The following is a 15,190-nucleotide window of genomic DNA, read 5'->3' on the forward strand; positions in this document are numbered from 1 at the left end:
CAATCATTAGAACACCTTTGTAATTCTGCCACTTGGTTTTCGGTCAATAAGGTACGCCTTATGCAGTTCGTATTTAGGGTTTTCAATAGACGCTTAATTGAACACACATTCTCCCAACTAAGCAGTATAAAAAATGGACCAATCTGTGGTAGCATTGCTCGGTGGCAATTAGAAAGAGGGCTGCTATGAATAAATGGGTTTATCTGATTTAAAACTTTGAACTCTTTTTTTCATCATTCTTGTGGTTCAAAAGTTTATATGACTTCGATTTCATTTTATGTACCATACCTAATTGAAAAAAAAGTTAATGATGAGAAGATAGTTGACCGTGGATAATGTATACAAGGAGAAGATGGTTGGGGGGGAGGGGTATGGTCAGAGAAGAACACAAATAAGTTAAAAGCTTATTTATTAGTGCTAAAATGATGAGGAAATAGGTGAGCGTGGATAATATATATAAGGAGAAGATGGTTGGATGCTTGGGAAGATGGGTTAAACAGTTTTTAACTTATCTGTGTTCTTCTCTGACCCCACCCCGAACCATCTTCCCATAAAAAATATTTTATTTTTTGTGACTGATTGATGGGTGATAAAATTATGGATTTGTATTTATTTGTATGGCCAAATTAAAAAAGACAGGTATATCTAAATTATCTACCATGCGCAGTTATTGTTAATAAATTTTTGAACAAAATAAAATTTTAAACCAGATCGGTGTTCGTTGGATTGTTGCCTCTTTCCCTCATAAAAGCTGCGTTATGATTAAGCCTAGTTCAAATAGGACTACACCACTGATTTTGCGTTAAAAATCTATGAGAAATCTTTTATTAAAGTAGATATGCCTTGGAATATTGGCAGTTGTTACGGTTGCCATGGTGAAATAAAAACACTGGCGATATCTGCGTAGACAAGGGGTGTTACGGTTGCCATGGTGAAATAAAAACACTGGCGATATCTGCGTAGACAAGGGGTGTTACGGTTGCCATGGTGAAAGAAAACACTGGCTGTATCTGCGTAGACAAGAGGTGTTATTATATTTTACGATATTTTTTTAGACGAGTGGGTTTTGTTTTTTTGTGAAGGCCACAGTTTGATTTTGAACACATACGTTCAGACGAGTGGGTTTTGGTTTTGTGAAGGTGACAGTTTGATTTTGGAACACATGCTATGTATCGAGGCATTAGCCATGATTACAACAATATGTCGTTTATTAAGGTTTTTTGCTATCTTTCCCCGATACCTGGTTAGGGTAGGAGTCTCTTACTGCGTCCCCGGATATGAAAACCAGAGTCCCCTGAGAAAATTAGATTGGCTAACCTTTAAGTGTTCTAACAAAAATGACAGGTTTGACGAGGGATCAGAATCAAATTAAGCAGCTGCAGGCTCTTCCTGGACATGTCAAACTTTTTCACCCATTATCGGCCCTGAGAAGGACACCTACCTCGGGAGCCTTCGGTTACCGATGGCCAATAAGAAATTGAGATTAAAAAATAAGGTAACGCCCCAAAAGGGAAGTGGGAGAAAACGACAGGGAATCTAGATCAGAGAAACACACACTCAACAGGAAGGCTTAGACGGGTGAGGACCACAGTCAGGAGGCAGGGTTAGAAGATGCACTTCGACCAGACGAAGTCGTGAGAAGAGCCACGAGACCTAAACATCTCTTATGAACGATACCTACGGCACTACATCCCACGGCATCAGCAGCTATAAGTATAAAATTAACCAATAAGTAATAATGTAATAATCTATATTTTATGGCAACCTTTATCTGAATCATTTTAATCATAATAACAAATTGTAAATAAATGCTTAGTTTCTTTATGTAGTTTATATACTATTATATAACCTAATATACCACCCTTTATTATAATATATAATTAATGGTAACAACATTTTATAAATATAAAGGTATTTAATTAGTAAACTGGTAAACACACAAATAGCCTTAGGAAAAGAATCCAATCATAATAATAGTTTTTTAGGACTCAATATATAATTAATTAATTAACTTATTTTTGGATAATTGCCTTCAGCGATTATCCTGGCATCCCGAATAAATCCATAACGTATATAGCATTACGATTGTTCAATGTGAAGTGGTAATAGTTTAAAGGCCCTCTGTCTTTACTGATTGAACCGAAATAGCACCATATGAGAAATGTGTTTTTCATAGCATCATATGTGTTTGTTTTTTTTTTCAAAATTATGGTGTTCTACTTCAATGGACGGTCATTAACACTAGAAGTGGAGATATAGTGCAGTGACGTTTCTTCAGCATGTCCAGGATAAGAGAATAATAATGTAAATATAGTTATTAAGGTTAAGTCAGCCTATAAGTTTTAATTGTTTTATTAATTGATAAGAATTCTTTTTTTTCCCCTTTTTCAATCTGTGTACATATATTTCTTCTTATTATTAAACTTTTGTACATACAGTTCTGCCGTTCTTTCTCTGCTTTCAACTGTTAATTTACTTATGTTTTTTTTTGTTGTTCACGGAATATTACGATAATTCAACAGGTGGGTAGGTAACACCCCTAGGTTTTCTGATATCTACATGTAAAGTTATTTCCCAGTGGTCATAATTCAACAATTGTTTATATAGGGGTATATTTTAGTTATATTGTGGGCATAATGCTTCGGGGTTATCGTTATTTCCTAGAAAAAATAACGTGGCGCCTAAGGAGTAATTTATTCTTTATTGTTTTGTCTTTTTTTTTTTCCTTTTGCGATTATATTTATATATTTTCCTTTAACTCACCCCCTTCTCTGCTGAGCGTGGGTAACTATAAACGATAAACATATAACTAAGAATAAGTCAAAATTTGCGGTTATACAGTGTAATGAGAGTCAGATCAAGTTGTAATCCTGACTAAACTCCGCATAGGGCTCATGATAACAAAGAGCCTCTAAAAAGGTCCCAATGTTTTGAAATAAATTCACTAAAATATTTCGAAATCGATAGAAACGGCTCCAATAACCCTCTATAAGATATTTAAAAAAAAAATTTATTTATTGATATTTACAACTGTATAAAAAATACAACCAGTAAATTTGATCATAATGACATAATGATATGATACAGTAGTAGAACTCTAAAAACAGTTTACAATATAATATAGTCACGAGGCCATCTTCTTTTCAGGCGCCTCCGAGGATTGACAGGAATGGAAGAGGAAGCAAGGTTAGAAACTAGTGGGTTTGGGTGGTTAGGGAGTTTATTATGGAAGGAATAATATCGGGTTCGGGCTAGATCGGTTACATGAGGAACATTTAGGTCTTTATGGATGGTTTTATTAGTTACAAAATAAGGAGCATTGAGGATTTTACGAAGGATTTTTGATTGCAAAGATTGGATACGAGACTGAACAGATATAAAAATAATTTATTTTTCACCGGTTATTAGGCCTCTTTATCAGCGGTTCCCAAAATGTTTTCGCCTCACCACCCTTCTTGGACTAAAAAACATTGTGGGACAGTTATCCTTAGAGAGGTTGAATATGTTATAAAAGAAGATACAACAGTGGAATAAATACTGGAATGTAATGTAGTCCATATTTGCTATATCAAATTTAATTTACTTTTTGTAATATTTCGAGAAAGTTGTATCACTTTAGGAACCCTCTAGCATACATTTGGAGCACCCCTGTGTGTTGCAGAACTCCAATTACATACCATTACTCTATGTTGCACTCTTTAACTGTTTTATTTGAGTTTTCTTGAAACTCTTTTTTGAAGTGTCCCGTAAACGCTCTCTATACCCTAATTCCACAACTGAACAGGGTTTTAAATCAGCTAAATTTGCGATCTGGAACTCTGCACGTCTATGCTAACGCATACGCAGGCTGTGATAGTTCTGGTTTGAATTTTTTTTATTCCTAGCAAGTAATACTAGTTTACCTCTGCGAGGACTCTCGCATTTGATATCCGATTGAAAGTTCAACTCTATAATAAATTTGTCATGTCCCTAATCCATTTGATGTTTCAAATAACTTTAAGTTAAGGGCATTAATGAACAGAGGGACGTTCTATAGGAACTATCAAGAAGTTCTAAAAAATCTCTCTATTTTGAGCTTAAACAGTTTCCAAATATTCATTGAATAATTTGAGCCAAGCTGTTTGCTCAAAACAATTGTTATATACCTAAAACGTACAATCTAAACACATTAGAATCAATAATTTTTCAGTATCTTGAGTTCGAACATTTACGGGATCTTAACGAATAATTCAAGACATAAAAATAGGAAAACGGTTGCTCCATTCGTTCAAAAACACGTCATATATTTAGAAACGAAGAGACTAAAAATATTTAGTAGAGTATTTTTTTTTTTTTTTTCAATATTTTGAGCTCAAACTGATTTAATGCATTTTTGGAACATCACTGTATAATATTTATGGCTCATATTCCAAGAACCTATTAATTAGTAGAGTCTTCAGCTCAAACATTGGTAGATAAACACAAAAGGATAGACTAACCATATTTAATACAATCATTTTCAGTATGTTCAGCTCGACTTGATTCAAAAACATCAAATCATCTAGTTTAATAAAGTGAGGTATCGAACGTGAAAATCGGCTGAACCATTCCCTCGTCACACACCTACAAACGGGCAGATTATACCATAATTAGATGGGCAGATACTTAAACACTTTATTATCATATTGTGACTAGGGGGCAATATCGGAAGCAAAATATCGATATATATGTCAGTTAATAATATCAGTATCGATATTATATCGGCACTGATATATATATATATATATATTACAAATTATCAGATTAAAGAATTAACAATTATAAAATAATAGTCTTTTGTGTACCTGTTTCATATCGTACCTAATCAAATCATATAAAACATTCTTAACAACGGTAATGTAAGTCAACACCATAACAATCAATATGGCACCCATCCAGTATTGACTACAATAGAATTGGCTATATCGTTTTCATAAAAAAGTTGATAAAACATGAATATTACAATAACCTCCAATTTAAATTATGATGCACCCAGGACTGCTTTACAAACTCCATAAATTCCTACCTCCTATATACTTTCTCATTATTCGTTCCTTTCTCACTGACAGATTATTTAAAGTAAACCACAATGGTTCCTAATCAACCCTCTTCTTTCAGTCCGCTGGTGTTCCTCAGGGTAGTATCCTCAGTCCCATCCTCTACACAATCTATACAGCAGACATCCCAACTAATCCTTACACTATTCTCACCACGTATGCCGGTGACACACGTTTGCTCACTGTTAATGATAACCCTTTAATTGCATCCCAAACTCTTCAATCCCATACCACAGCCCTCGAAGAATGGTGTCGTAATTGGAGGATTAAAATAAATTCCAACAAATCCCATGAAATTACCTTTACCCTCGTCGTAACCCTATTGACTGCCCTACAGTATACTTTAATAATGTTGCCCTTACCCCTGTTGAACAGATCCGCTACCTTGGACTACATCTGGACAAGACTGAAAATGCACGTCGATTTCGACTATTACAGCACTTACTAGACAAACGGTCCAAACTTCCAATTCATTACAAAAGACTGATTTACATGACAATTATAAGGCCTATCTGGACATACGGCGTTGAACTTTGGGGCTCCACTAAACCTTCAAATTCCTCTCGTATTCAATCCTTATAATCCAAAATCCTAAATGCTCCCTACTTTGTCACAAATAAAATCATCCACGAAGACTTTAATGTTCCATTTGTAACCGATCTAGCCCGAATCAGATATCAATCCTTCCATTACAAACTCCCTAACCACTCAAACTCATTAGTTTCTAATCTTGCTTCCTCTTTTATTCCGGACAATCCTCCGAGGCATCTGAAAAGAAGATGGCCTCGAGACCTTAAATTGTAAAAATGTTTTTAGAGTACTACCATTGGGTAGTTTCTCTACATGCTTGTACCATACTATTGTGATTTCCTCAAATTTACTTGATGTATTTATGTACAGATGTAAATATCAATAAATAAATTTAAAAAAAATTATGATTATTAACAAATAATATCCACTTCAAATATCGATACCCTCAACATCTAAACATTCTCATATTTCTGTTTCAGATAGATGTCAAATTTTGGCAACCATAATCGAAGCAAATATTGATATTTCATTGATGAAAAATTTAATAATTTAGGGAATTTTTATAATAAAATACTTAAATTTATTTTTCAATATCAATATTCGACTATGTTGTTGATATCGATATCAAAATTTGGTAAGGAAATTCTAAGAATGTTTAATAGAAATATCGAGATTTTATTATTGAAAGGTTTGGGAATTTTAAGGAAGGTTTGACAATAAAATATTTAAATTTTACTGCACTCTTTCATGTCAATATTGACACTTGATATCGATATTACAATAATATCAATTATCAACCAATCAACCATCAACCAATTCAATTATCGATATCCACAACATCAAAAAATTTCCCTAATTATAACTGATAAAGTCTATTAGTGATATAGAAATACATTATCGAAAGATTTTTTTTTTTTTTTAACTCCTTAAAAATTTAGAGCCTTTTATCGAATGAAATTTTAATATTTCGATTTAATATTTCTGGTATATAGTTGCCAAAGTTTGATATAGATATTAATAAGAAGACAAACATCGATATGAAATTTAAATATTTCATTTTAAATCAGGCTTAATATAATATAGTAATATTGCTGCCTCCCATTGATATCGATATAAATTTAGAAAATCGAATATTGATATCTTCATGTAATATTGAAATAAAATTTAAATGTTTAATTTAAAATTTTCCTTAAAACTTCATAAGCTTTCACTAAAGAAATAGCAAATTTTCTATTAAGTATTCTTATAATATCATTGCTAAATCATGATATCGGTATCAATAAGTAAATATTTTTTGCAATCTCGAAATGTTTGGGATATCGATATAAATTGTCTATGTCAATAAAATTTAAATACAAATCTTTGCTTAAAATTCCAATATCGTTCAGCACTTAAGATAAATGAATATCCTTGCATATAATACGGTTGATATCAAGATCAATAAGAAATATTGGAATGAAATACAAAATTTTTCATTAAATATTCAAATATTGTTGCGGAAGTTAAATATCTATATCGATGAGGTTAATCGAAATGAACTGTTAATAGTTTCTTGAAATTTCGATGTTTTGATGTTGAGGATTTTGATATTTAAATTTGATGCTATTGGAATATTAATATCAATTGTTGATACGGAAATAAAATATAATTACGAAATATCGATATTTTGTTTGGAAACTCGGATCAGGAAACAAATAATATTTAGCTTGTTATAAGATTCAACCGTAAAGTCAATACTTTACGGTTGAATCTTATAACAAGCTAAAAATTTAACCAAATTAAATTTAAATATTAAAACTCTTACCGTAAAGCCTTTGTGATTTTTTTTAATGGAGTATTAAACAACTAATTAACCAACGTTTCGCAGACGGAGAACCGGAAAATTACAGTGATACAGGCCAGATACACATGTATAGCACACCTTACATCTACCGACTAGCCAAATAGAAATAGTACACAAAAATTTCAACATCTTAAACTTATGTTTTTAGATTTATTTGAATAATCTTTTTTAGTCTTTTAAGTTGCAATGTGCTATCTCCGATCTGCATTAATAAGAGTTTGTAGCTTTCAGTTTGGATTATTTCTGGATGGAGGAAACGTTTGCTGGTTAGCTAGATTTGATCCTCATAGCTCTTTTTTAACCCATCCAACAAAAATATTCCCATGTACAAAACATCAACATAAAAAGTGCTTTTAGAAAATATATAATATATAAATATATGCTTGAAATAATAATTAATGTGTTGTTTGTACCTATTGCAGGTTAAATATTTTTACAACATGCTACTGGAGATAATTATTATAATATTCAGTACTTTAATTATATATAATTGGTGGGCTCATGGCTACTGGAAAAGGAGGAACGTATTTTCAATCCCAACGGAATTTCTATTTGGAAATATCAGAAAAATAATTACGGGACATGCACTAGTACCTCAAATGTTTGATGATATGTACAAGTGAGTAATGAGAAAACCTATTCCGTTTATTTATTAACCAGTAAGTAATTAGAAAATATATTCCATTTATTCATTTACCAGTAAGTAATTAGAAAACTTATTCTATTCGATTTATTTATGTATTTTATAATATGAAGGAGATGGTCAGGGTTTCGGTCAAAAAAGAACAAATAGTTATTAACTATTTAACCCTAGCAGCACCAAGGGGGGGAAATAGTTATTAACTATTTAACCCTAGCAGCACCAAGGGGGGGGGGCTCGCCGAGCCCTCACTTCCGATTTTTTTTAATACTGCTCTCAAAAAATTTTTCACAGACAAGAAAAAAAATCTATTTACCTAAAATTTATCTACCAACATGTTGGAATTGATTTGAAAAATATTTGATAAGGAGGAAGAGTACGAAAAATTATTTGTGTTAGAAAAATGAGATGAGGGCGGGTGGAGCCCCCCCCTTGGTGCAGGGAAGGGACCTGAGTTTCATCAAAATGCTGGCTTCTGATTGGCTGCTCACGGAAGTGCACCAGCTCGCCCATACTCTCACTACTGGTCTGATTTCCTCAGTTTTTTTTACTTAAAAATATTTTCGGACTGATATGTTTCTTTGGTTTTTTAGTTGTTTTGAAAAGAGTTGACACATGTGAACCTGCTGAATCTAGTGATGAGCATTTGTAAACATAAACATTTTATTCTTATACCTAAGTTCAGACAATAGAATTATTTTTTGTTTTAAAATATTCAAGAAATTGAAAATAATTAAAGTTTCAGCGACCCTAGGTTTTTGTTGTATCATATATTCTTATTCTTTTTTTAATTCCAAATTAAAATCTTTTCATAATAAAGCAAATAGAAAGCTTAGGTCCTTATTTTTTTTTTAAATAATCCTTATTCTACCATCTTATTTACAGAAGTAAGAAGAAATTATTATATTTCAAAAGAGTAAGTTTACCATAAAAGGAAAATTAATGATATAAGGGTTAAAATCAAGTGAGGGCTTGTGGAGGTTGTCTTGGGAAGTGTAGGGCTCGGCAAGCCCCCCCCTTGGAGTAGGCCGTAATGAATACTACCTTGGTGCTGCTAGGGTTAATGTCCGACTAACCGTCAGGGCTAGAAGGAAACAAAAAACAACTAAGAACATTACAACAATAAGATACAAAAGGTAAATTAAGGTAGGATAAATATTATGTAAAACATAAGTGATAAGAAAATTATATATAAATAAAAGGAAGGAAGACATAAAATAGTACTAATATAAAATAAACTTGAATAAACAATGATAAGAATAAAAACTTTAAAAATACGTAAAATATATGGTTAAAAAAGTACAGGAGACGCATATAAAACGAAAAAAAACAACAGAAATATAGATAGAACACAAAATTTAAACACACTAACAGACGGAAAATGAAGAAAAAAGTTGAGATTTCTAAATAAAGATTGTGAAAGAATAAATACAAATAAAAGTAATAATGATGATACTAACCAATCAAAACTAAGAACCAATCAGGACCACTTACCTATTCAACAGGTACACAACAACATGTAGGTTGAACAAGTAGATGATATATTGAGTTACGAATAAGTAATCATAAAACCTATTTCATTTATTCATTAAAAGATAAATAATTATAAAACCTATTCCGTTTATTGTTTTGATAATTCCTCAGTGACATAACATTATTCCTGTCTACTGTTTCTTATGGTGCTGAGTTGAACAGTCCATACCGGTTTAACTGGTTTAGTACTTAGATCGTCTCTTATCTTTTCATTTCAGCAGTCTCTTGTTACCTTGTCGAGGTTTTTCAAGGATATCTCATTGTTACGTGTTTTTTTTAATAATTGGTAAGGGCCCTGGGACACGTGTGTTTTTCGATCTAGTATCATAAAAAAAGGTTTCATCGAAATAAGTGGTCCTACATGCGTAGCCTCTTCGTGTAAGTTGAAAAAAAAGTTGTAATGATGAGAAAATTGTTGACGGTGGATATGTATAATATGTAAAAGAAGATGGTCGGGAGTGAGGTCAATATAACAACTAGTATTTCATTAATTAAATATATTTTCTTTTTTTTCATAACTTTTATTTAAATTATTATTATTAAATTAAAATATTGATATTTCTTTGTTTCTTTTGGATTATATAACTTTATATTTCCTTGATCCTATTATTTTACTTACATATTTATTACCTATATATACTTTGTATTTCCTATTTATTTCATTACTTTATTCTTATTTTTAATATTTTTCACTTCGTATATCTATATTTACTTACTAGATATCCATTTATAATTTATTATTTGTTCCGCGGCATACTGCTCACTAGACTGCTTTGTTTTGTTTGTCTCTCGAATCATCATAAATATGTCTTCCTCTCCACTATCCTCCTCCGAACGCCTTCTTTAATCTTTCCTTGATAACTCTCCAAGCGGTCACTTCGTCCGCCTGAATCTGATTTAGGATGCTCCTCTTCACCCTCCAGACGACCTCTGCTTTTAATTCCTCCGCATCTTCAGTGTCGAGTAGATTTTCGATAGACTTCGGTTCAATTTGGCTAATTAGTCGGTCACCCCCTTTTATGAAGTGGCTCATTTCTCCAGTTTCCACCGTAAACGAGAAATGGCCTTCCTAAAGTCTTGGACGGCTGCTGTACGTACATTTATCCACTCTGGTGTTATTTTGCGGGCTCCCGCTAGAGAAACTAAATTTAATAATAATAATTTAAATCAAATTTATGAAAAAAAGAGAGAGAAAGAAAATATATTTCATTAATGAAATATAAAAGTATAATACTAAAAACAAGAAACAAAATATAAAGTTAAGTAAGACAAAAGCAGTAATTAGTAATTATGACAATAATAATTTGTTGTGAACATAAGTAATATAACGTGGGTAAGGAGAAATAAGAAAACATTAGAGGAGGAGAAGGGTAATAAAATTAAATTAAGAAATTCTAATGCTTAAAAAGAATTAATTTTTGGAATAACTCGAAAACTGTAATCTAACTTACATATTTAAGCCTTTCATTTGAAAAATTATGAAATTCTCTACAGCACAGAGCATAAATCTGATTTTGTACATTTGTTTTGAAAATTAAAAGATATGTTTACTAAATTAATTTACCGAAAACATTACATATCGAAGAGCATTGCAATGAACTTGAGATTCAATAAAAGAGTAATTAAAAATTATATTGTCAAACTACAAAATAATAGTAAAATTTTTTTGTAATGAAATAGGAAACTTACAAGTACATCATTTTTCGACATAGTCCCCATGCTTTTCAAAGCACTTGGTCTATCGTTGTACAACTTCCATGATGTCCTCATAAAATAAGGTTTTCGGTTGAGCTACGGGCCAGGAATGCACCACTTCTCTCATTGCTTTGTCCGAGGTAAATCGACGGCCCCTTAATGCCTCTTTGAGTGGACCAAACAGCAATCAGGAGCAAGATCGAGGCTATGTGGAGGATGAGCCAGTACTTCAAAATTGAGTTTCTGGAGCGTTCCAGCAGTGTAGGCAGCAGTATGCGGATGGACATTGTGAAATTCAACATCTTTTGACAGCAGTCCTCGGTATATGCTTCGAATTGCAGGCTTTAGCTTGGAAGTAAGCATCTCACTGTAACGTACACTGTTTATTGTTGTGCCCCTTTTCTCATAATGACATAAGACACTGCTGAAACGCTCCAGAAACTCAATTTTGAAGTACTGGCTCATCCTCCACATAGTCTCGATCTTGCTCCTGATTGCTCTTTGGTCCACTCAAAGAGGCATTAAGGGGCCGTCGATTTACCTCGGACAAAGCAATGAAAGAAGCAGTGAATTCCTGGCTCGTAGCTCAACCGAAAACCTTATTTTATGAGGACATCATGGAACTTGTACAACGACGGACTAAGATCGTTGAAAAGCAAGGGGGCTATCTCCAAAAATTATGTACTTGTAAGTTTCCTTTTCAATTATAATAAAATTGTACAACTATATTGTTATAAATTAACTATATTAATTTTCCTCTTCGATTATAATAAAATTGTATAACTATATTGCGGATAATAATTGACTTACCCTCGTAGTAATTCATAAAATAAATATTGTATTTGTATACTATATAGTATGTGTATATAACAATTAATATTAATATTAATTTATAGCATGATCTAAGTTAAAAAAATTGTTATTCCCATCATAATCCTTTTATTGATTTTTCTAGGAAATATAAGGAACATAAAATGATTGGTTTCTACACTTTCTATGATCCGATGCTGTTTGTCAGAGATCCAGAAATTGTAAAAAAGATTTTGGTGTCGGAGTTTAACAGCTTCAGTGATAATGGTTTTACTTTGAGTAAGGATGTAGACCCTCTATTGGGGTTTAATCCATTTACAGCGAAGGGTGTACCCCTGTAAGTAATAATGAATATTATTTTTAATTGCCATTCTTATAATTGAAATTGATAAATAAATTAATGAATAAACGTCATTATTCTACAAAGTTCTGTCACATTTTCTATAATTAGTTTAGGAGAAAATACCGATAACTCATTTTTCAGAATTCTTGGTTTAAATTTTTATGTCTTGATTATGAATATTATAATTTGTTAGAAATAAAATATAATATAGAATAGTTATTTATTTTTTTTTTTTTAACATTATATTTATAGGAGTTGGAATCATGTCTGATAATTTTAAAACTTAACTAAAAATCTATTAGGCATCACACAACTTCCACTAATCAGTCTACTTTGAGTTGAAATTAAACTTCGCTCAGAAGATATATTTTTATATTATGAACTGAGTCAATACTTTCTCATACTAATTGCTGAAATGAGCCTTCCAGTTACTAAATTGGCAATTTAAACATTTTTCTGAAAAGTACTTTTGATAATACTTACAATTTTACATTGTTAATATTTTTCTTCTGCAAATATAGGGAAAAATATAACATTTCACTAAATTTTACATTCTGCTCTTAACTATCTATTGATTTTGAATTGTTATAGAATCAATATTATGGTAATAGTTATCCTATCAACTGAAAGGCTTAAGCAAAGAATAAGTGAAATTAAGAAAGTAATCATTGAATAATTATTAAATGACAGTCTGCGCATGCTCAGTCAAATTCATGTTAAAAAATCTATAATATCAATCGGATTTCCGGAAATGTTTTCAAACAGGAACAAATATTTTACCCTTTATCTCCATAAGTTAATTATCAAATCACTATCGTAGTTTATATTTGTCCTTTTTCATTACTAGGAAAATTTAAGAGATAAACTTTTTTTTTTCAATGAAGTAAAGGTACTTTAGTTTAAGATTTTTTTTTTTAAATCCTCACTTAAAGCCTGTCAGATTATTTTAATTAGGAGAAAACATATCTGACATTAAACACCACATAATTTTACATCGAAAAACCGAGATTTATTGAAATCGTTTAAGCCTTTTTTGAGAAAATCTATACTGTAACGTAGCACTTTCCGGTGACACCTGCCCTAAGTATGTAACTAAGTTTCTTATGACTTATCGTTTTTGAGCGAGGCAGTTCAAACTCACACACAACTCGCTCGAATTAGAAATTTTTCACGATCGTAAACTTCCCCTTAACTTATATTCCCTAAATCGGTGAGTGACATTTTAGCTAACAATTAGTTAAAAGCTGCTCACGAGTATTCATGCTAGTAGGTAGATATATTTCAATCTCAGATTTTTTCTCTATTGCTATTTTGGGAAGGGAATTTTTAATCCTCCCTTATCCCCTTTTTCTGTGGGAATCCTCCTCTTAAGTGGAGGTAGGAAACTGTCTCTTCATTTAAAAACTAGATGTATTTATATTTTTGAGGAATATGTTTCAGGCTCAAAAATTAAGGACATTTCCTTATAGATAACCAAGTATGAGAGTACTTGGCATGGTTGTTATCAGATTATTTCACTTATTGTAATATTCCACAATTAAGAAGCTTTGAAAGATATTAATCTAAAACTATGGATACTAATTAAATTATAACATTCCTATTCATTTCTACAGATGGAAAGAATTGAGAAGTATTCAAGCTTCAAACATGACTCCATTGAAATTAAAGGAAGTGGTTCCTAACTTGACCACCAGAATAGGAGAGTTTATGTATGACTTCATTAAAAATCAGGAAAAACAGCCCGTTTCGGTAATATGTTTCAATATATCTGTAAAAAATTATAAAAAATAAATAAATAAAAATTAATTACAGTAATTTCCAAAATAATGGACCTCTTCAAAATTCCCATTACAAGTACGAATATTAATAAGAACAAAAGTTGAGGTTGAAACTGTAGAAGAAGAAGATATCAGAACGCATTAATTATAAATATAATATACAAGAATATTTAAAATGCTTTGTTTCAGTTTCAAGTAAAAGTATACGATTTTTTTCCATGGAAATTAGTTGAAGAAATAAGTTTTGTGCAAGCATATCCTCAGTTTTATGAAAAAAAAAAAAAAAAGAGTGAATATAACAATTTGTGGAAGAGCATATTTAGGAGACTACTGATTCGAGAGGAAGGAGGTTGTCTCTGAGGCGACTCGGCCGTGTCCTTACGAAGGGGGGAACACCTAGATCCACTGAAGGCTATGTCTTGTCTCTGCTGGAAAGAGCCATGAAGATTGACCAAGAATGTCGTACAAATATGTCGATCGTCTGTGCAAGAGGTTAGGCGAAAAAATATCTTCCATGATTGCAACATGGCATGGAACCGATAGCAGAGACATCCATGGTTAGATTTCCCACTACAGTGTCGCAAAAGAATTATATTTTTTTACTTTACTTGGCTTGGAAAAATGTTTTCGAATGAAAAACCTACAAAATGTTCATCTTTCTGAGAACCTGATTATGTTTGACATAGGCTAACTAATAGTATAGATAAATACAACTTTAAAAAATAAGCAATAAAAAGAAATACGGAAGAACTTGTTGCTTGTTGAAGAAATTGTTGATCACCATAGATATACCATAATTAAACAAGAACAGTTTAATTTATGCTGGGTATGAAATAAAGTAATATGATAAAATCAGTTAAGATAGATTTTACGTAGTTTTAAAAATTTTTTTTTTTTTTTTTTTTTTTTTTTTTTTTTTTTTTTTTTTTTTTTTTTTTTTTT

At 31.5% G+C, this 15,190-nt stretch overlaps 1 protein-coding gene across 1 annotated transcript in view; it reads left to right on the forward strand.

The window, feature by feature from the left end:
• LOC106680993 (cytochrome P450 6k1) overlaps nucleotides 1-15,190 on the forward strand; it is a 34,996-nt gene that overhangs the window by 4,780 nt on the left and 15,026 nt on the right. Inside the window, exons 2-4 of the mRNA XM_014421077.2 lie at nucleotides 7,872-8,068; nucleotides 12,273-12,464; nucleotides 14,084-14,219. Of these exons, the coding sequence (XP_014276563.1) occupies nucleotides 7,890-8,068; nucleotides 12,273-12,464; nucleotides 14,084-14,219 (507 nt within the window). The 5' untranslated portion in view covers nucleotides 7,872-7,889. The remainder of the gene's footprint in view (nucleotides 1-7,871; nucleotides 8,069-12,272; nucleotides 12,465-14,083; nucleotides 14,220-15,190) is intronic.

Source organism: Halyomorpha halys, unplaced genomic scaffold (genome assembly GCF_000696795.3).
Source record: "Halyomorpha halys isolate HHAL.00 unplaced genomic scaffold, Hhal_1.1 Scaffold302.1, whole genome shotgun sequence".
Classification (NCBI taxonomy): domain Eukaryota; kingdom Metazoa; phylum Arthropoda; class Insecta; order Hemiptera; family Pentatomidae; genus Halyomorpha; species Halyomorpha halys.